This window comes from Hypanus sabinus, chromosome 2, assembly GCF_030144855.1.
Source record: "Hypanus sabinus isolate sHypSab1 chromosome 2, sHypSab1.hap1, whole genome shotgun sequence".
Taxonomy (NCBI): domain Eukaryota; kingdom Metazoa; phylum Chordata; class Chondrichthyes; order Myliobatiformes; family Dasyatidae; genus Hypanus; species Hypanus sabinus.
Window position 1 is genome coordinate 165,793,159 of NC_082707.1, and position 23,295 is coordinate 165,816,453.

Sequence of the window (23,295 nt, forward strand, 5' to 3'; positions counted from 1 at the left end):
CTTTTTATTGGATCTTGCCAAGTGCCTTATTATGACTCACAGGGACTGTGGCGCGCAAAATATGCTGACTGACCCCACTCGCTTGTTTTAAACTCTCTCTTCCCCCTCCAAGCAATCTGATAATTCATTTGGACTGTTGTCTTACCTTCTACCTTCAAGGCAGATTTTGCATATTTAACAGCCTCCCAAGGTGATGGAATGTCCAGAAAAACAGCATCTGCAATATTTGTCACTCCAAAGCCTTCTTTACACACATCTTGTGTTTTCACTGTGACCAAATGATCTACCTTGTGTTCATGAAACTCCTCTTTAGCTTTGTCTGCTCGTTGTTTATGAAATTCCACAGTATATAGCTGTCCTGTTGGTGCAATTGTTCGAATAATGGCGTGGGAAAGAGAGCCACTCCCTGTACCTACAACACAAAGGAAAAGATTGTTTTTGGTTCACAACCAAAGTATATTTTAAATGACAAAGATAATTTTCAATGTTTACAATAAAACTTACTGTGGCAAGCATGAGATATGGGGAACCACCATTTGGCCAATGGATACAGTTTATTTAGGGCAGTGTTATCCTGGTAATTTCAGCAAGATTGACAAGGATCTGGCATTGTCTACAACACTATAAAGTGCACATTGGGATACAAAACAATTTGAAAAATACATTACAAATATTTCTCATGAAAATCTGCATGCAGCACTCATCTATTACTAACTTTTGTTCTAACAATCAATTTGTACTTTGCCAGAAATGCTCAAAGTCAGCCTTACTCCAAGTAAACAAACTGAATGCATGGACAAGATGAATAGGAATATCCTTGACAAAAAGGAACAAGTGTAGGCTTGGCAAAACTGAAACCAGTGAACAATTTCCCCCTTGGTTCTGCTTTAACTGCAGCCATTTCTGGAGCAATCAAGGTGGCAGAGGTTGGTATTGGTTAAACATGGAAGCCCCAGAGCTTTCTGTAAGAGATTCTCAGGTAAGTAGTTCCAACCACTTTTAGCTGCCTATGTGACCTTCCTTCCAACAAGAGGTCAGAAATGTTTTGCTCACCACTAATTGTGCATTATTCGATTGTGCAGGAAACTTCCCAGATGATAGCTCAGAGTACTCTAAAACGTAGATATGACTCAGGGACAGGCTGAGCAATGTAAAGTACATTTGCACCACATAAGAGCACAACAATGGACCACCCCCATAACAGCTTCCTCAAAGTAAAAAGGCTTTGCCATTAGAAGGATCCTGGAAACTATATCCTCTTCAAGCGCACCTGGGCAGATATTTAAATACCATGTGTACAAAGGTTCAGAAACTGGATCTGGATACAATGCAGCTCTCAACTCCTTATTATTATGCTGTCATCGACAAGACACAAATGAATGTAACAGAATAATCTCCACTTGCCAGAATAATATTTGTCAATTGAAGAAACGGTATCAGACAGCAAAACATTGTTTGGTTGTCACCCAATCTCCACTCTAGCTCTTCCTTCTTGCCATCAGCAGTATTTCGACAAAATGTAGCACAAAGAAAAAACTGGCAAGATTTCATTTCCAGCACCTCCCAAACCTATGATCCATTTCTGGAAAAAGGGGGAAATGACTGCACAATTTCTAGAAACACTATTTCTGGTTTGAAATATAGCCCCTACTCAACACTGCTGCATTTACGTATTAAATCTCCCATCTGCACTGCATTCTGAGAGTCTGTATGGCATAGAAACTGCAACCCTTCAAGGACCAGAACGATGGGCAATAAACCTTGACTTTGTTTGTGATCTCACATACAGCAAACAGAAAATTTCCACCAGTTCCAATAACTTGCTTTTGATTTTGTGTTTCAGTCTTTGCTGAAATGTCTTAGATGTTTTATCACCACCTATTCTGGCAACCAGGAATGGGGCAATGAATGCTGGACTTGTAGCATTCCGTATGATCAAATTAAATTCAAAGCAAGCTTCAAGAAGGTTAAGCTAATCCTTTCTTCTGGATACTCCAAGCTTAACACATTTAGACAATCTCAGTTTCTCCCTAGCAAAGGATGCTATTTAAGAGATCTGTGAACCAATAACTGAAGCATAAGGGAGATGGAAGAGTCAAAACAAGGATTTCAGATCCTACATACATTACAAAGTTCTGATTAGGAAGAGAATAGATACACTGGTGATGGGTAGTGGGTACCAGTGTTTCCAACATGACATTGGTGGAGTTAAGGGAGGAGGGAAGTTGCATTATTGACTAGAGTGAGGATTATGGCACTACTTAAAAGAGAATATCCCAGAGGGGAATGTCTGGCCAGTCCAAATGAGTAGAACTTAGATAAAAAAATCACTTTGAAGGTATTATATTAAAGACCAACCAATAGTGAGTGGGAATTAGAGAAGCAAATATGTAGAAATATCAAAATAGTGGAAGAATAATGTTATAATAGTATGTGATTTTAATTTCGCTAAAACTGACTGGGATTGCCTCAGTGCTAAGGGAATAAATGTGGCAGAATTTGCGTGTCCAAGAAAGTATTTGAAATAATATGTAGACGGACCTACTAGAAGTACTTGTGCTGAAGGCACACCACAGGGTTCTGTGCTTAGACCTCAATCCCACCTATTTTTTTATTTATGATGTGAGGCTAAGTACAGCTCCAAAGTCATATTTAACATTGCGAACGACACCATCGTTGTTGGCTGAATCAAAGGTTGTGACAAATCAGCACAGTAGAGAGAGACTGAAAATCTGGTTGAGTGGTGCCACAACAACAGCTTCTCACTCAACGTCAGCAAACCCAAAGAGCTGATTGTCAACTATAGCAGGAAGAAACCTGAAGTCCATGAGCCAGTCCTCATCAGGGAAGGGAGGTGGAGAGGGTCAGCAGCATTAAATTCCTTGCATCAACATATCAGAGAATCTGCCCTGGGTCCAGCATGCAAGTGCTATTACTAAGAAGGCACAACAGCACCTCTGCCCTCTTAGAAGTCTGCTTCAATTCAGCATGACACAAACCACCGCAGGTGCACTGTGGAGAATATTGTTGCATCACAGACTGGTATAGAAATGCAATGGCCCAGTCCAAATACAAAACTAAAGAAATACTAAATACAAGCTGAAATGGGAAAATGGTGGCTTTTCTCTGCCTTTTGTGGACTACTAATCGTGAAGTAGTAGCAAGAGCAGGTATAGAATCCACATTTTCTCACTGTTACAACTTCTGTGAATCTGATTTGTTCTCACATTTTGTCCAGCAGACCTCAAGATTCTTGTTCTCCCTAATGACAAGAATACAATGGCAATTCAACAACCTTCCATTTAAATGCAAATTTCTGTATGAATGAAATTCAAGACTGCCACTGAGAAAAATAATCCATTCTGAAGCAAATTGAAAATTTACCACAGGAACCATGAAAGCATTTTTGATGTTAAGGAAAGTGCAACAAATTTACTTGCATACTTTGAAATTATATTTCAATAATTTATAAACTATCAAAATAGCTGGGGAAGAGAAAGACGGGGAGTGGGAAGAGTGGGGAAAGAGAGGGGGGAGAGGGAAGAGAGGGGGAGGGGGAAGAGAGGGGGAGGGAGAAAGAGGGGGGAGGGAGAAAGGGGAGGGAGAAAGAGGGGGGAGGGAGAAAGAGGGGGGAAGGGAGAAAGGGGGGAGGGAGAAAGAGGGGGAGGGGGAAAGGGGGGAGGGGGAAAGGGGGAGGGGGAAAGGGGGGGAAAGGGGAGGGGGAAAGGGGAGGGGGAAAGGGGAGGGGGAAGGGGAGGGGGAAAGGGGGAGGGGGAAAGGGGGAGGGGGAAAGGGGGAGGGGGAAAGGGGGAGGGGGAAAGGGGGAGGGGGAAAGGGGAGGGGGAAAGGGGAGGGGGAAAGGGGAGGGGGAAAGGGGAGGGAAAGAGGGGGAGGGGAAGAGGGGGAGGGGAAAAGGGGGAGGGGAAAAGGGGGAGGGGAAAAGGGGGAGGGGAAAAGGGGGAGGGGAAAAGGGGGAGGGGAAAAGGGGGAGGGGAAAAAGGGGGAAGACAATCAATCTCAAAGGAAATTAGTGTCACAGTAGCATTACAAGCGCAATGGTATACAAATATTAGAAGAAAGAAAGAATAGAAAACAATTTACCTCAAACAATCCATTAGGAGGAGATCATCATTTACCAGGCTATAGGTTGACTCATTAAGGAACCTAATAGCCAAGGGAAAGAATGACCTCATATAGTGCTCCTTGGAGCAGCGCAGTTGTCTATACTAAAAGTGCTCCTCTGTTTAGCCAAGGTAGTATTCAGAGAGTGAGAAACATTGTCCAGAATGGCCAGGATGTTTCTGAGAGTCCATTGTTCTAACACAGCCTCCAATGTGTCCAGTTTGACTCCTACAACAGCTAGCCTTTCTAAACAGTTTGTTGAGCCTGTTGGCATCACCCACGTTGATGCCATTGCCCCAGCACACCACCGCAAGAAAGGCTGTACAGTACTGGCAACAACAGACTGCTAGGGCACCCGAGGCCGGCACACTCCAAAGGACCTCAGTCTCCTCAGGAAGTAGAGGCAACTCTGGCCTTCCTTGTACACAGTCTCTGTCTTGGTGCTGCACTCAAGTCTGTTAACCAGGTGCACTCCCAGGTACTTGTAGGACCTCACCACATCCAAATCCTCACCATCAATAGTAACAGGGAACAATGCAGGCTTGATCTTCCTAAAGTCCATTACCATCAGGACTTAATTATGTTGAGCTGCAGATAATTCAGCCTCCACTATTTGACAAAGTCCTCCAACAGGGCCCTGTATTCATCTGCCCATCCTCCTTTTAATCATCCAACTATTGCTGATTCATCAGAGATTCTCTGCAGATGACGACTCAGAATTGTATCTAAAGACTGAGGTATACAGGGCAAACAGGAAAGGAGCCAATACAATCCCCTGTGAGACCCCAATGCTGATTATAGCCATGTCTGACACACAGCTCTGAAGCTGCTTAAACTGTGGTCTGCCATTCTGTTAGTCCATTATCCAGGTAATAATAGAAGTGCCAACTGCATTGAATAGAGGTTTTCTCCAGCAATGAGGGCTCGATGGTATCGAAGGCAGTCGAGAAATCAAAACACATGATCCTCACGGTGCTGCCATGCTTATCCAAGTGAGAGTAGGCTCTGTTCAGCAGGTAGATGACAGCATCATCGAATCCAATGTACTCCTGGTAGGCAAACTGCAGGGGATCGAGGGCTGATCTGACCAGGGGCCAGAGGTAAGTCAGGACCATCCTCCCTAGGGTCTCCACGATGTGTGAGGTTAGGGTTACTGGACGGTGATCATCCAAGACTTTTGGCTGGCCCTTCTTGGGTACTACGACCACACATGATGTTTTCCACACAGTCAGGATCCTTTCCAGGCTGAGAAAATGCGCTGGAGAACTGCACACAGCTGCTCAGCACACTCCTTCAGGGCCTCAGGGATCACACCATCCGGCCCCAATGCTTCACCGTGTCTGAGTTTCCCCAGAGCCCTTCTCACCACTACACTAGTGAAGGTGACTGGGGAGTTGGTGGGAGGTGAAGAACGGGACGATAGCAGTTGCTATGTGGAGGTGTGGATGGTAGGTGCAGGGCAAGGTGGGGTTGTAGGCAGTGGTATCCTGTGTTGTTCATCCATGTGTTGAATTGGAGGGGGGAGGTGGGAGGAGGGGAGGCATTTCATGAAAATGAATATCTGCAAATTCTTGAATAAAAATAATTGCTTACAATGTCAGTCCAAATTTATTCCTTGCACAATTATGTATGTTCTAATTTGAAGAAAGCATTTAATTCCCATCCTGGTACTGACATAACAGGACTGAGTCAGGACCTGGCAAATGAACTCTGACCAGCCAATACACATCATGAAGTACAGTCAGCCCTCCTTATCCGCAAGGGATTGGTTACAGGACCCCCTGTGGATACCAAAATTCGCAGATGCTCAAGTCCCTTATTCAACCTGTCTAATGCCACGGATATTAGGAACCAGTGGCAGAGATCAGGGTGTTTCTGTTCATGAAAGTAATCATGATAATGATTGAAAATAAAGTGGAAATAATAAAGCGATCGGAAAGAGGTGAAATGCCATCGGTCATTGGAAAAGCGTTAGGCTACGTCAGTCAACGATCCGAACAATTTTTAAAGGATAAAATGAGAAAGGCTGTGCCCCGATGAAAGCTACAATTATTACTAAGCAACGCAGTAGTTTAATTTTTGGGTTTTGGGTTTTTGATCCTCCGCATCAACCTGGCAACCTGGTGGAGAGCGCACTCGGGAGCGATCTGTCACTAGATCAAACTCGGGAACTTCCCAAGCCCATTGCTAAAATATACGTTCTTAATCGTTTTATATGCATAGAAAGGTAAAATATATACTATATACGAATGCAAACGTTTGACTAACTGACACTAAGTAATACAAGATGTACCTGTTCCGACTTTCTTAGTAAGAGAACTTATAATTTTTTCGATCCCGATCCACGATAACCCACGCACATCCTCCCGTATACTTTAATTCATCTCTAGATTACTTATAACACCTAATACAATGTAAATGCTATGTAAAATGGTTGTTATACTGCATTGTTTAGGGAATAATGATAAGAAAAAAAGACTGTACATGCTCAAACAACAAGAGCTGGAAGAGTACTTCTGGGTTTTCGCGATTCGCGGTTGGTTGAGTTCGCGGATGCGGAATTCGCGGATAAGACTGTAGTTCACCAAATTCAATATTTAAGACTCAAACTAAACTTCAGAAATACATTAATCCTTCAATATGTTTAAAATATCTTTCAAACATTGTGAAAACTCATCCTATTCCAAAAGAGGCTGCTTGTTGACTTTATAAGTCAGCTGCTTCTGAAAGCACCATCTGCAAGCACCATTTGAACACATCTCCAGTGGAATCACATGATAATGCCAAAAAAAACGCTTGACATCATGTCTGCCTGCATATGTTTGCATAATCAGTCAACCTTAATCACAAGTCTTTTTTAATCTAATCCTGATATCAAACATCATGAAACAAAATCAATACCTGCAAAGTGATTCTGTTAAATTGCAGGTGGAGATTCCATAGGTTTATTATTCAAGCCTTGGACTCTGTACAAATGAAATAAAGAATTCAACTTTGTCCCTTCCCCTCCCCCCCATTTATGTACTTATTCAGAACAAGACCCAATACCAAGAAGCATAATCATGCTTAACTGAGAACACTGCATTTTTAGATTTTAAATAACTTGATGGAACTATTAAAATGGTTTTAAATATTTTCCTAATTAAATCTCGTTTGTTAATAATATTGTCAGATTTTAATGTTATACGCAATCTAATAACATTAAAGAGGTGCACTAATAAGAGAACTGCTCATTGGTTTACAAGAAAATGTGCACCAGATTCAAGTCAGCTCCTCACTAAGCCATGATCCCAATCTCTTCCAGCGTGTTTTTTTTTGCTGTGAGAAAATATCTTTCCTTTCCCTTAGGGTTTTATTATGCGGATCAGGATGAATCTGCAAGGCAACTGTGACGAATACTTAGCAGCAAGATCTAACATCCTGTGGTTTCAAGGAAAAGTGGATTAACTGTTAATTGCGGTGATAACATTAGTGTTACAGACAGAAAGCAGGGCAAAGGTATTGGTGATAGATTTCCCAGCAAAGAGTGAGCTTGGATATCAAGGACTAAAAAGCATCTTATTGGGCTGGCACAACACACTGACTTGCCAACAGATTACTTCACTGGGTTGGTGATACAGTTTGGAACAGGGCAAGACAGTATCTTGTACTTTTGTTTTCTGATGCTATTTAAAAATGGATGCCTCCCTCCATTTAAAAACAATGCAGTACTTAGATTTAATTAAACCAGAAAATAGTTCAGTTTTTAGTAATAGAAGAAAGCCCACAATTCAACTAGCTACTGGAAATTGGTCAACAGGTATTTCATGGTATTTTTATATGTACTGAAGAAAACTAATCCTAAGAAACTACAATCATTCCTAACATGTTAATGCTGCAACAGATTCAACTCGTATCCCTGAAAACCATACTACAAATACATCAGGAAATCACAATTCTATATATTTGCATTCAATATGTCCCACTGACCTTGTTGAAGAAACTCCTACTCCTCAGTCTAAATAAACTGGGTGCAGGTCTTCCTAACCATCAGACCTCAGATAGTCAGGATGCACAGCTGATCCTCCCTCCTCATCATCGTCAACACAGTTGCCCCCTGGGCTGTGTGCTGAGCCCATTGCTGTACACCCTGCTCACACACGAATGCACAGCCAAGCACCTGAGCAAACACATTGTCATGACAGTGGTTAGGGCTCATTACCAACAATGATGAGACTGCCTACAGAGAGGAGGTGGAAGAGCTTGAGGCCTGGTGCCAGGCAAATAACCTCAACAAGATGCTCCTGTACCTCACGTCACTTTATGGACATACAATCAATGGATACAAGCTATCTTAGGTATTTATATTTACTGTGTTTTTATTATTACTGTGTTCTCTATCTCACTGTGATTCTGGTGTTGCATCAGATGTGGAGTAACAATTATTTCATTTTCCTTTACCCTAATGTACTGGAAGTGATATTAAACAATCTTAAACTTTGAATACGAACACAATTTTTAATGCAAACTTCAAGGATGTTGAAAAAAGTATGAAACAGATAATTAGATCTGATTAAAAATAACATGAATTTGAAAAATATGATCTTTGAATTAACTGTTTTGATTCAGCACTTAATTCCCCATATTCCCTCTGGCCAGTCGCTGCATGACCATTCTGCACTTGCCCAGAGCATCAGGTTGGATCTGTGAAGAGCCTGCACTGAGAATCAAAATTCAAGCACATGCTGTTGGAGCTGAGGTTTAAGCTGGTACCCATCACCACCATCTAATGACTGGGAATTAAATGAAGGTACAATACCTCTCATAAATGCAGAAAAATGGAGTACTCAAAATCCTGAGTCGTATAAGTAAAGGTAACCATTGTCCTCCCATGCAATTACTGCAATAATTTAAATATGTAGTATTGGCTTCAGAGAACAGGCTTTGTTCATCATTCACCAGGTGATGGCAAGGACTTGATTTATCATGTCACTAACAAATTGCAGGAGGTACAAGAAGACAGACAATAAGTTGATGCTTATCTTTAGCAAAATGATTATGCAACCACAGTTGTTTATGGTGGAACTTTGCCTACAGGGAAACAGTCAGCACTGTCCCAATAGTACTGCAATAGAACAGCACTGTCTCAGGACCAGGACAATGAACAGCAGCTACTGAGCACCACTTTTAGCAACTGAGCAGTCCACACCACAGAAAACAAGATACATTTGTAAGCTGCCCTGAATTTAAACTATGACAGGAGGACAAAAAGCAAATTTTAAAACATATACAATTACAAACCACTTTATTTTGCTAGATCTGGAATGGCATCATTACATTTCCATCACCATTCCTGAGTAATGGCCATAACATTATTAACTTCAGTAATGGAATGTTAAGAGGAACAGACAATTGGAAGATAAAGTTACACTGAGGTCAGGAGAAAAAAAAAGATAGAAAAGTTAACAAGATGAAAAACAGACAGAAGCACTGAGTATCAACAGAATAAATACAAAGGCTGAGATTAATAAAGGCAGAAATTTGAGGAAAGCTAAAAGAAATTTGAAGAAGTGTAAAATAAATTCTTAAAGATAAAGGAAATCAAGTTCCTTATTTTCTTGCTTTTGTTTCTTCAGAGTGGATACGAGACAATAAATAAAAGGACAAGCAGAACTACATTTGTTTGTCTGAACTTTCAGAGGCTAAGCATATATTGCAATTATAGAATCACCAGAAATGTTTATCACTGAAGGCTGAGAAAACAGAAATAATACAAAAGACAACACCCAAACTGGAGGTAAACAGATCACTGATTTCTGATGATTTGCATTTGGAAATTCCAAATGGAAGGAACTGAGAGCAAGATAAAAATGTAAGGAATATTGGGTTCACCTGTAATCTTCCAAATTACAGAAGAAAAATTTGCCAGGATGTCAATTGGCATTAGAGAGAAAAGAGCAAGCAACCCTTTTACACTAACTTATTTGTTGATGGATTGCTCATTATGTACATAGGATTTGATTTAAATACTCCACATATTTTATAAAGTATATATTTATATAAAGTCTTAATATACACACACAGCTGAATCAGAGCCATATCCTGAAGTTCCAAGAGAAGCCCATTTTCAATCCCTGGCACAGGAAGCATGCTGCACAAAGTTGGTCAGTTTGCAAAAAAAAATCCATGTTCACAAGCCCATGATGTGAAGAGCAGAAATTAATTTGCTCAACTCCAAAATGTGCAGTTCAAACATGAAGTTAACTCAGAACAAAACAACTATCCACACATTGCTTGGTTATTTTCTGCTTGTTAGAAATTCACACACATCTTTGGAAGTTTTGTTTTTCTTTAAGATATTTTGATGTGATTAAAAGCACCTTTTAACGACATTACAATAGTACAAAATTTGTCTGCAACCTGTTCTGGAAAACAACACTTTTTATTAATTCATTTACCAACCAGCTCATGAAACAGTTTTAATTAATTCATATACCAACCATCCAATCAGCTACCAACTACTGTTGTGGGCCGTATCAAAGCTGGTGATGAATCAGCATACAAAAGGGAAGTTGAAAATTTGGCTGAGTGGTGTAATATCAATAACAATGTCAGCAAGACCAAGGAACTGACTGTAGCCTTCAGGAAACCAGAGGACAACAGATACAGAAAAACAGATATTAAAAAAGTGAGGTAGGATCAAAAGCTTCAAAGACCATTCAGGAATCGGATGGCAGAGGGGAAGAAGCTGTTCCTGAAATGCTGAGTGTGTGCCTTCAGGCTTCTGTACCTCCTACCTGATGGTAACAGTGAGAAAAGGGCATGCCCTGGGTGCTGGAGGTCCTTAATAATGGACACTGCCTTTTTGAGACACCACTCCCTAAAGATGTCCTGGGTACTTTGTAGGCTAGTGCCCAAGATGGAGCTGACTAGATTTACAACCTTCTGCAGCTTCTTTCAGTCCTGTGTAGTAGCCTCTCCATACCAGACAGCGATGCAGCCTGTCAGAATGCTCTTCATGGTACATGTACAGTTGGCCCTCCTTATCCACGAGGGATTGGTTCCAGGACCCCCACGGGTACCAAAAAGCGCGGATGCTCAAGTCCCTTATTTAACCTGTCCCAGTGTGGTGGTCTGTAGGACCCAGCGGAACCCCGGACTTTATTTAACATGCTCCGTGTGGTGGACATTAGGACCTGGCGGTGCAGCTCTGAATCCACAGTGTTTCTGTTCACGAAAATAATCATGATCATGATCGAAAATAAGGTGGAATTAATAAACCGATCGGAAAGAGGTAAAACGCCATCGGTCATTGGAAAAGCGTTAGGCTACAGTCGGTCAACGATCGGAACAATTTTAATGGAGCATGTGAAAGGCCCTGCCCCGATGAAAGCTACAATTATTACTAAGCAACGCAGTGATTTAATTATTGAAATATGTGTATTTCTTAAGTGTTTTATATGCATAGAAAGGTAAAATATCTACTATACACTAAGAAAAGCGTTTGACTAACTGACGCTAAATAACACCAGATGTACCTGTTCCGACTTCAAATCCAACTTAAAGACAGACTCAGAAACAGAACTCATTCATAAGCCGGGGACTGCCTGCACTATTAAGTCATTTCTAGATTACTTATAATACCTAAATACAATGTAAATGCTATGTAAATAGTTGTTATACTGTATTGTTTAGGGAAAATGACAAGAAAAAAATAGTCTGTACATGCTCAAGCAACGAGTGCTGGAGAAAGAACTTCCAGATTTTCCCGATCCGTGGTTGGTTGAATCCATGCATGCGGAATCCACGGATAAGGAGGGCCTACTATATGTGAAATGCTGTTGTAGGAAAACAGCATTCACCCAGGCCACGCTCCTTCTTGGTATTACCTTCAGGTCGAAAGTACAAGTGCCTCAGGACTTGCACCACCAGTTTCAAGAACAGTTACTACCCCTCAACAATCAGGCTCTTGAACAAAAGTCAATAACTACACTCATCTATTGAGATGTTCCCACAACCAACGATCTCAATTTAAGGACTCTTTATCTTGTTATTTCATGCTCTTGTTATTTATTGCAATTTATTTATAATTGTATTTGCACTGTTTGTTGTCTTCTATGCTCTTGATCTTTCATTAATGCCATTTACAGTTAGTATTTTATAGATTTACTGAGTATGCCCGCAGGAAAAAGAATCTCAGGGTTGTATGTGGTGACATCTATGTACTCTGATTGGAAATTTTTTACTTTGAACATTGCTGAATTTCCCTTTAACTGGTGCTACTTAGAGGGTCATTATTCTTGCTGCATTCTTTGTTCTGCAGGACAACTGTGGCATCCAATGACTTCAAGCATGTTAACTGCTTTGCCCACAAACTTTGGGTTACTGACACTTTCTGCTTCCCACCCTCAGGATCGTTTCAGACCAATGCTGTAATTTCTGCACAACACAGACATGTGTTCAGTTATTAGGAAGATCACGTTCCTATTTTCATGCACATCTACAGACCTTGCCCTGTCCCCGGTGAAATTCCTACCACATATACCCTGCTCAATGCACAGACATGTTGTTGGCAGCCAATAGCTGAAGGTAGGAGGCCAGAATAAAAGCAGAAGAGCACAAGTAGCTAGCTATGCCTTTGTACTAGATAGGTGATGTTGTGGATAATGAAGTAAGTTTTCAAAGCTTGCAGAGAGATTTAGGCCCGTCAGAAGAGTGGGCTAGAAGATGGCAGATGGAGTTTAATGCTGATAAGTACGAGGTGCTACATTTTGGTAGGACTAATCAAAATAGGACATACATGGTAAATGGTAGGGCATTGAAGAATGCAGTAGAGCAGAGTGATCTAGGAATAATGGTGCATAGTTCCCTGAAGGTGGAATCTCATGTGGATAGGGTGGTGAAGAAAGCTTTTGGTATGCTGGCCTTTATAAATCAGAGCATTGAGTAAAGGAGTTGGGATGTAATGTTAAAATTGTACAAGGCATTGGTAAGGCCACGTTTGGAGTACTGTGTACAGTTCTGGTCACCGAATTATAGGAAAGATGTCAACAAAATAGAGAGAGTACAGAGGAGATTTACTAGAAAGTTACCTGGGTTTCAGCACCTAAGTTACAGAGAAAGGTTGAACAAGTTAGGCCTTTACTCTTTGGAGTGTAGAAGGTTGAGGGGGGACTTGATAGAAGTATTTAAAATTATGAGGGGGATAGATTGAGTTGACATGGATAGGCTTTTTCCATTGAGAGTAGGGGAGATTCAAACAAGAGGACATGAGTTGAGGGTTAAGGGGCAAAAGTTTAGGGGTAACACAAGGGGGAACTTCTTTACTCAAGAGACTGGTAGCCCAGTGGAACGAGCTTCCAGTAGAAGTGGTAGAGGCAGTTTCAATTTTGCCATAAAAAAAAATTGGATAGATATATGGACAGGAAAGGAATGAAGGTTTATGGGCTGAGTGCAGGTAGGTGGGACTAGGTGAGAGTAAGTATTCAGCACAGACTAGAAGGGCCAAGATGGCCTGTTTCCATGCTGTAATTATTATATGGTTATATACTAATTTCTACTGAGCAGAAAACCCTGAAGATGAAGAACTCAAACTTGGCACAAACCATTGATCAAAAAGCTGATATTCCTCCCCCTTTATATGGCTCAGAGTCTTCAACAACCACAGGTATATCAAGGCATTTGAAAAAAGTTCCATCCAAAATATGCTCCAAATTCACTGGTATGAATCCTCTCCCAATTAGCCTCAGTTGGCAAAGGCCACATTGCACAAATCCAGACTTATAAAACAAGACATGTTACTCCAAGCTCAATCAATGTGACAGAGGAAACAATTTCAGGATGCTCTCAAAGCCTCCTTCAAACAAAAAGGCAATGTTCCCTTTCATTCTTGGGAGTTCCTGGCGTGTGAGAAGGAGCATTCAGTATGTCATTGAAAGCCTCAAGTCATCACAAAACCTACACAGAAGGAGATACCTCATCAGTTTTTCCTTCAGCCCAGGAGAATGCAGAGCAGACATGGGCAGTTGGCTTCATTGCATACTTCCCCAAAGTGCCTGCATTGATAGACTGCACACACGTCCTTTAGCCGACAGCCCAATTCAAGGAGCACCTGGTGGGGGGGGGGGGGGGGGGGAAATCACCAGGACACCCCAGGCACAAAGCATCATGCAGGTGGCTTTTCCCCTTATACAGAGTGTCTTGGAAAGAAACACCTGTTTGGGAATGCAACTTAAACATTCAAAATATTCAGTGCAAGGGGCAAGGAGGAAGTCACCAGAATCCCCCTTCTTCCCAGTCTGAAGAAGGGTCTGGACCCAGAACATCAACTATTTATTTATTGCCATTGGTAGTGCCTGACCTGCTGAGTCCCTCCAGCATTTTATCAGACAGACAGACATACTTTATTGATCCCCAGGGAAATTGGGATTCGTTACAGCCACACCAACCAAGAATAGTGTAGAAATATAGCAATATAAAACCATAAATAATTAAATAATAGTAAGGAAATTATTCCAAGTGGAAATAAGTCCAGGACCAGCCTATTGGCTCAGGGTGCCTGACACTCCGATGGAGGAGTTGTAAAGTTTGATGGCCACAGGCAGGAATGACTTCCTATGACGCTCAGTGTTGCATCTCGGTGGAATGAGTCTCTGGCTGAATGTACTCCTGTGCCTAACCAGTACATTATGGAGTGGATGGGAGTCATTGTCCAAGATGGCATACAACTTGGACAGCATCCTCTTTTCAGACACCACCATCAGAGAGTCTGGTTCCACCCCCACAACATCACTGGCCTTATGAATGAGTTTGTTGATTCTGTTGGTGTCTGCTACCCTCAGCCTGCTGCCCCAGCACACAACAGCAAACATGATAGCACTGGCCACCACAGACTTGTAGAACATCCTCAGTATCGTCTGGCAGATGTTAAAGGACCTCACTCTCCTCAGGAAATAGAGATGGCTCTGACCCTTCTTGTAGACAGCCTCAGTGTTCTTTGACCAGTCCAGTTTATTGTCCATTTGTATCCCCAGGTATTTGTAATCCTCCACCATGTCCACACTGATCCCTTGGATAGAAACAGGAGTCACCGGTGCCTTAGCCCTCCTCAGGTCCACCACCAGCTCCTTAGTCTTTTTCACATTAAGCTGCAGATGATTCTGCTCGCACCATGAGACAAAGTTTCCCACCATCGCCCTGTACTCCGCCTCATCTCCCTTGCTGATGCATCCAACTATGGCAGAGTCATCAGAAAACTTCTGAAGATGGCAAGACTCTGTGTTGTAGCTGAAGTCCGAGGTGTAGATGGTGAAGAGAATGGGAGACAGGACAGTCCCCTGTGGAGCCCCAGTGCTGCTGACCACTCTGTCTGACACACAGTGTTGCAAGCGCACGTACTGTGGTCTGCCAGTCAGGTAATCAATAATTTATGTGTGATGTTCTGGATTTCCAGCATCAGCTGAATCTCCTGTGTTTATGATTCCCAACAGAACAATCTCATTGGCTTCCTTCCCCTTTCCCTACAAATTATCTGGCATGCCTATCAGTTCCCTTTGGATTATTTTGGAATTTAATATGTTAAAGGGTTAAATTACTTTTAACAACTAGCAGAAAACTATTTGACCACAGGAAGAATGCACCAATTCCACACAAGACAGATCCCATGACAGGACTGAACATGGGACTTTGGAACTGCGAGGCACTAACTGCTTGATAGCAAATGAGATCCATTATGCACCACCTTGCAAATGATATTATGTGAGAAAAGTACTTCTACAAATTTGTTCAACTGTATTAGTACATGTTGAGCAACCCTTATCCAAAATGCATGCAGCCAGAAGCGTTTCAGATTTCAGATATTTTTTCAATTTTGGATTATTTTCAGCTATATAATTAAGATGGCTGGGGATGAGACCCAAGTCTAAATACGAAATCCATTTACATTATATATACAGCATGTACATATACCCTGAAAGTAGTTTTATACATATTTTTTAATAGCTCCCACAGCCTTGGCTGCTGTTAAGTAGTCTTTTTCTTAAACTTGTTCATCACACATGTACAGTACTGATGCAGCCATTCAGTGTATTAAATTGTCATCTGCAACGACCTTGGCAAACTCAATGAATTTCTTTGCTACCTCATGATCAGCAGACTCTATCACCACAAGCCTTTAAAATTTTAACGCCATGCCTTTTCTTTAATTTTTGTGAATATTCACAATTACTTTCAATTTTCAATTTGTTGTGATAGATCTTTGCTTGTTTCATGATCAGCATACTTTAAGCAGCACATGTTCTCTCTGATGCTGATGTATCCACTCTTTCAATACATGATAGAGATCTTCATTGTTCACTTTATTCAGTGTTTTTCTATGTTTCATTAAGTTCTGTTCATTACACACGTGGAGGTCACTTCTCAGAACTGTCTGTGGTGTGCAGAGACCTGCACATCGCCTGGGAACCTTCCTTGTGCCTTGTAGAATTATCCAATATTGCTAAGTCATGTCAGCAATCAAAAACAAATTCAGATTTTGGAGGTTTTCAGATTTTGGGATTTCAGATAATGGGTAGAAGTTGCAGTATATCTCAAGACTGCAAGGTACAATTTAACTTTCTAAGTTAATATTTCATGAAACTAAATAGTATTTATCAAGATAGAGGCTTTCAGCATTATAATTCAGTATGTCCTAGATTAGATACACATTATACCATAAAATAATACACATTATACAAAATAGATTATACCAAGATTTCTGATATGATATTGCAACCAAAGTGGCCTAATTACATTGTATCATTGAAAGGATGTTAAAAATGACCAAAACATTCCATACTCACTGAACAGAACAATATTTTACCTCAGCACTTTCACAAAGTCACTATCATGCTTTTATATTTACTTTCAAAAATGCAACACAAAATCTCTACTGTAATGAGATAGGTTTACCTCAACCTTTTAAATAGGAATATTAATGTGGTCCACTTTGCAAATAATTGTTTTAAATGCAAGAATTTTCAGTGGCTGATATAATAACAACATAAAGATGAGTTGGCTAATGATCCTTTAAACCAGAGGACTACATTTCCTGATGTTTTATTGAACAATGGCTGCCTTAATCTTTCATAGGCTTGAGAAATCACAAAAAAACTGAATAAAATGGGATGGCAGTAGATACAAAACATAGTTATTAAGGATATCCATTGCCACCGGTTGTCAGCTTTCAATAAAGCAAATACAATTGCTCTATGAAAGTCATTGCATTACACCACATTGCTCATCAGATCAGAGGAGTCACATGTCTTCCCTCCTGCAGTAACTGCGCAGCAGTCAAGGACTCGACTAATGCTGCATCAGTTTTTTTTTTAAAAGCTAACCTGCTTATGAGAAATTTTAACCTTTGTGCATTGGCTCTATGAAGCTCAAGGCTTCTGAGGAAGTAGGTAGTGATCTGGTGGCACAGACAGATTTTAGCGATTTAATCAAATTCATGTCATCGTAGATCAGGATCAATATAATTCCACGAGGTGTGCTTCAACGCACATTTTTTTGTACCTTTTATCCTTTGCTTCCAATTCAACGCAGAATTCTAATCAGGACACCGCAGGAAAAATGCATCAGGACTGTATTACTTTTAAAAGTGAAGTGAATAGATTATAAAATTAATACTAGTGTGTCTTTATAATGACTATATTTTGCTTCTGATTGAACAATATCAATGAAAGCAGATTTTTTAATTATTACTTTGGAGGAACAAGAAATATTTATGGAGCACATTCTTGTATTTATTTTTGATAAAATAGACATTATTTATCCTTCTGCCTTTTTCGATGCTTGTACCCCAAAAAAAACTTAACAAGGAAGAGTCAATTAGAATAAATTCAATGAACATAGTTGCCAAAACAATGTATAGATGGAGGAAAGATCTTACAGCAATGGGGAGTGACAAAGGGAGAAGAGAGACAGATTATAAAAAAGGCCATTTGTGTGACAAAATTTCTTCTCTGGAAATTTTCAACACTAATAAAATGCTGAAGAAATGAGATCGACGATCAAACGAGATTAATTTTCTCTACCAGAGATCATCTGCCCACAATCAAAACTCTCCACAAATTTAAAAAATAATTTCTTTAAATGGGATTCGCAAAATAAAACGCCCAATTTTGTTTCCTGCAAGTCAGGTTTACATTGCAATGCAAAACCCCAGAGTTCAAAATATTTGAAAGCGTAGCCAGCAATAGTACTTGCTCTTTTGTCAGTCACGCCAGCAAATAAACGTGAAAGTTAAACCACTGTGACAGAGGGGATATCAAGAAGGGCCATGTCATCCCTCAGGAAAATATTAGGTGGATTCAAAGCCACAGGAACCTCCTATCTGCAGAATTTCTAAATAATTCAATGCTACCTATGGTAACCCTGTTTAAATTTGCTCCGGGCCTTCCAAAAAAAGGAGAAAAAAAGAAGAAAAAATGGAGCACTGTTCATTTTTGTACATTCTCCCAACAGTGCACAGTGCAAGGCCCACATTCTAGCTCTGGGAACATCGAGGGAGTTAGAAACACTGTCAACACTGACTATCTCATCAGACAGTGAGAAAACAATTGTCAGGCTGAGATAACATTTAAAGTAGATGGAAAAGGAGCCACTATTTTTCCACCCTCCAGATGTGCTATTGGGGAGAAGCATCATCAACTTAGTCAATGCAGGACATCCCAGAATGCAACATATTTACAGCAAACCTGGGCTCATGACACCTTTTACAGTAAATCCAGCCTTGAAACTATCAAGCAAAAGACTGCAAGGGGAACAATGAACATGGAAAGGGAAGCCACTCCCACAGGGATACCTCAAATGTTTCTTCAGATACACAGAAGAAACAACAAGCTCTCCCCGAGAGAATACAACTTGCCTCCTCCAGCTGAGAACGAGGCTACTGAAAGAAAGAGGAAAAAAATGCAGTCAAAGCAAGCTGCTAAACCTCAGTTGTGAGACCCTTCCCCCACCACCATCAATGGCTGATCGGCAAAGGCAAGCAGGAGACTGCTTTTCCAGCAATCTTTTGTTTCCCATTTCACTTCAACAATTTGTCAAGTGGTCCTTGAGAGCTCGGTTGCAAAAAAAAAGCAACAAATGTCCCAGGCAGACATCAGCAGCTGCACCTCTTTGAATGATGAGGCAGCATTAAACAAAAGAGATGAAAAGGAGACAGAAAAGAACTCCCAGTCAAGAACCTGTGTGAAAAGCAAAGTCCATTTCACCCTAACTATAGGAGGCTGGAAGCAGTTCATCAGCCAACCCAACCCAAACTTCTGGATACCAGAAACAGCACATTGCCCAACACAGCTCAGCTCCAGAAATTCAAGAGCAAATATGCATCCAGGAGCATCCATCTAGAAGCCCAGAACCAGAAGTGGTGACACAGTGAGGGAGAAACACAATGGTCTTCCCTCAGTCACCCCACCAGGTTCAATGTTCAACTCAGTATTTGGGAGAGATCAAGACCAGAGCCTCAGCCTGGTGTTTACAGAAACAGTGGACATTCTGGGACAGAACAGCTGACTATGGTGATACAATTTTGAATTTTAAAATAAAATAAAACAACGCTTTTAAAAATTGTATTAATTAACACACACAATGTGAAAAGCATCATGCAACATGTAGCATCCTTGGAATACCTCACCAACATAAAGATCAACCTGCTTTTTCATCAGGAACAGGACCTCCCCTACTACGTAACCTTTGGCAGCAATTGCAGTGATGGGCCCACAGGCAACTTAGTGGTCAGATGGTGACTGCTGTCCTGTAGCTTGGGTATTGGCTGCAGAGAGACAACGTCACCATCAACAAAAGTCAAAGATATGGCTGGTAGGAGACGTGACATAAAAAAGTCGATCCAGTCCAGTTCAATGCACAAGTTACATCCCAGAGGACAAATGCCTGGCTGACTTCCAGTACACCAACTGCCACTTGCAAGTTCCTGGCTGGATTTTGTGTTTCAGTGATGAAACTAGTTCCTTAAGGTAGCCAGGGACAGTAATGTGGATAAGCCCCCCCACGACCTATTAAACGCTCATAATAACATGGGTCTAAAATAATCTCTGACAACCAAGTCTAGCTCCTGGCTTTCAGGTGTAGCTTAGCCACTAAGCCTGATGAAACTGTTTCTACTGAAAAGAGAAGGGGCAAAGACTGATTACTGGTGCCTAAAAAGCTGCTGCTTCGGGCAGATGGGGATCATCAGCCGTGGATGGCAGCTCATCTTGGAGAAGGAAAACTCTGGCCTCAAACTTCTGCAGCCTTGTGGCTATAAACACCCATGGGGAAGGCTTCGGCAGTAAACTCTGAGGAAGAATCCAGAACTAGAGTCCCTAAGGCAGTCCTACATTGAGTTCAACACTGACGGGCAACTTCTGTGACGCTGCCGTTCCTTTGGGTTCATCAGTTGTGGAAGAGGGGAGCCTGCTGCATGGGCAGCAGCTTGCTCTCCATATCATACTGCCTGTGCTTGCATATCATGTACAGTTAGGATGCAATATCTAAGGTTGACCCCAATCGACGGAGGGCCTCAACAGTGATGAGGCTAGTTGATTGAGCAGAGTCAACAGTAAACAGGACGCCACCTCCACACTTTTGACGGAAATTGTAAACAATACTGAGCTGTGTAATGCCTTCGGCAACCCTGCAGATGGAGTAACTATAATTGATCAAGATCAATCTGGTCCCAAATGGCTTCCTGTTTGTGTCCAAGCTAACCAGGTGGGTCACATTTCAAGAAATAATATTTGTCTGAGGTCAATGCCTCCTAAAGAAAGATCAGAAGGTTGATATGGAGAAATAGAAGCTCCCAAAAACACCGAAAAGAGATTAAGTAGTAGAACCATAAAACCTCTATTTATTCCCTAGCACACTGGTGGGATGCAAATCAAACAGTAGGCTTTTTTTATATGCTCAAGAATGTTCAGAACGTCAGAGTAAATATGTCAACTCCTAAAAATATGCAGACTCTGCTCCTGCATCAGGAATAGAGGTCAAAGAGGATCTCGACGAGCCAGCACACCTCAAAGCCTCTTAATTAAGAGTGTTCTCCTTGGTGCACGATAAAACCTCTGTATGTTTCTTTTTCCTGCGGACTCTGAGAGTGCTTCTCAAAGAAGCTTTGTAGAACTTCTGTAAAGTTGTTCATCCTGCACATCAGCAGCAGACCAGCTGCTGACTCTGGATCTTTTTTTAAGGATCTCAAGACAATGCTAGAGATTAAGAACTTCAAGTAACTGCAGATCTACCCATCAGTGAGCTGCTCGTTGGCGGAGAAGCTGGACTTGGTGCGTACCGTATTACTGCCCGCCACAGAAAGGCATCGGAGTTGGTGCATGGTGTGCAGTCTAACAGCAAGTGATTGTCCTGACATCTCCCTTGCGACTGCAAAACCCTGTTGGATATTGGTAAGATAAAATGCTTCAAGTTTGTTTCCCTTGTATATTAGTGAGATAGACAGTGGGTGGGATGGCTGCATGATTTCGGTTCTTACCTGTTGACAGTCCAGGAGAGTAGACACGGAAGGCGGTGTAGCACAGTGTCTATCCTGGGTTGACAGTTGGCTCTTCCAGCAGTGCTGCCCTCCAGTGTTCGCTCGGTAGAAAGCAAGATGGATTGTGGGCATACGTTCTTCTGCAAGCTGCTGAGAATTGCTTGTACTTGCTGATAACGCCCAAGTGCCATCAATTTACAGGACATGTCACTCAGGGACTTGGGTTCTATATATTTTTGTGTGAATGTCCGTTTACTTGTTACCTTATGTGTGCTATATCTGCCTTGTGCTGTGTATGACTATTAGTACTGTGTTTTGCACCTTGACCCAGGAAGAATGATGTTTCATTTGGTTGTATTCATGGATCACCATATTTGGTTGAATGATAATTGAATTTGAACTTGTGCTAACGTACATGGTGCAAGTGGAGTTCGTATTCCTTTCCCTTGGCCTGCAGCATTCATTTGATCCATCTTCCATTTCGTACAAAGATCATTAAATGTTGATATTCCAGATGACCCAATGTGGCAAAGAATGGGCCTGGCACTGTTCCCACAGAGCACTTCATTGTGTTGCACCATACTGTACTATCTGACCCTTGGAGGAAAACAGGTTGTGCAAACAAGGCACTTGACATATCAATCATACAGTCTGCACAGTGTGTTCGATGAGTAAGTGGAGTCTTTGGATGATTCCCTGCCCAGATGCTCGCTCACCAAAACAGTTAAACGAGCACCAACCCCTGACTTAATTAATGGTGAGATGAGCTCCTCCCAGCAGACCCTTTATGCAAAGCTAGTCTCAGTGCCATTGCCTACTGCCCTCAAGCTAACTGAAGTGAGAAGGCCTTCAGCTGTCTCCTTTTACACTCGGAAAGGGATGCAGTGATCTTTGTCATCCTGAGCATCCAGTTACAATCTAAGGACTAAGGAGCTGGTGGTGGACCTGAGGAGGGCTAAGGCACCGGTGACCGCTGTTTCCATCCAAGGGAGGGTTACAAATACCTGTGGATACGAATTGACAATAAACTGGGCTGGTCAAAGAACACTGAGGCTGTCTACAAGAAGGGTCAGAGCAGTCTCTACTTCCTGAGGAGACTGAGGTCCTTGAACATCTGCCGGACGATGCTGAGGATGCTCTACGAGTCTGTGGTGGCCAGTGCTATCGTGTTTGCTGTTGTGTGCTGGGTTAGCAGGCTGAGGGGAGCAGACACCAACAGAATCAACAAACTCATTTGTAAGGCCAGTGATGTTGTGGGGGTGGAACTGGACTCTCTGACGGTGGTGTCTGAAAAGAGGATGCTGTCCAAGTTGCATGCCATCTTGGACAATGTCTCCCATCCACTCCATAATGTACTGGTTAGGCACAGGAGTACATTCAGCCAGAGACTTATTCCACCGAGATGCAACACTGAGCGTCATAGGAAGTCATTCCTGCCTGTGGCCATCAAACTTTACAACTCCTCCCTCGGAGTGTCAGGCACCCTGAGCCAATAGGCTGGTCCTGGACTTATTTCCACTTGGAATAATTTCCTTTCTATTATTTAATTATTTATGGTTTTATATTGCTATATTTCTACACTATTCTTGGTTGTTGCGACTGTAATGAAACCGAATTTCCCTCGGGATCAATAAAGTATGTCTGTCTGTCTGTCTGTCTGAAAGCCA

The 23,295-nt window shown here is 41.7% G+C and overlaps 1 protein-coding gene across 1 annotated transcript in view; it reads right to left on the reverse strand.

The window, feature by feature from the left end:
• Positions 1-23,295, reverse strand: part of trmt61a (tRNA methyltransferase 61A) — a 56,202-nt gene that overhangs the window by 13,651 nt on the left and 19,256 nt on the right. The window contains exon 3 of the mRNA XM_059958694.1: positions 146-412. Within this exon, the coding sequence (XP_059814677.1) occupies positions 146-412 (267 nt within the window). The remainder of the gene's footprint in view (positions 1-145; positions 413-23,295) is intronic.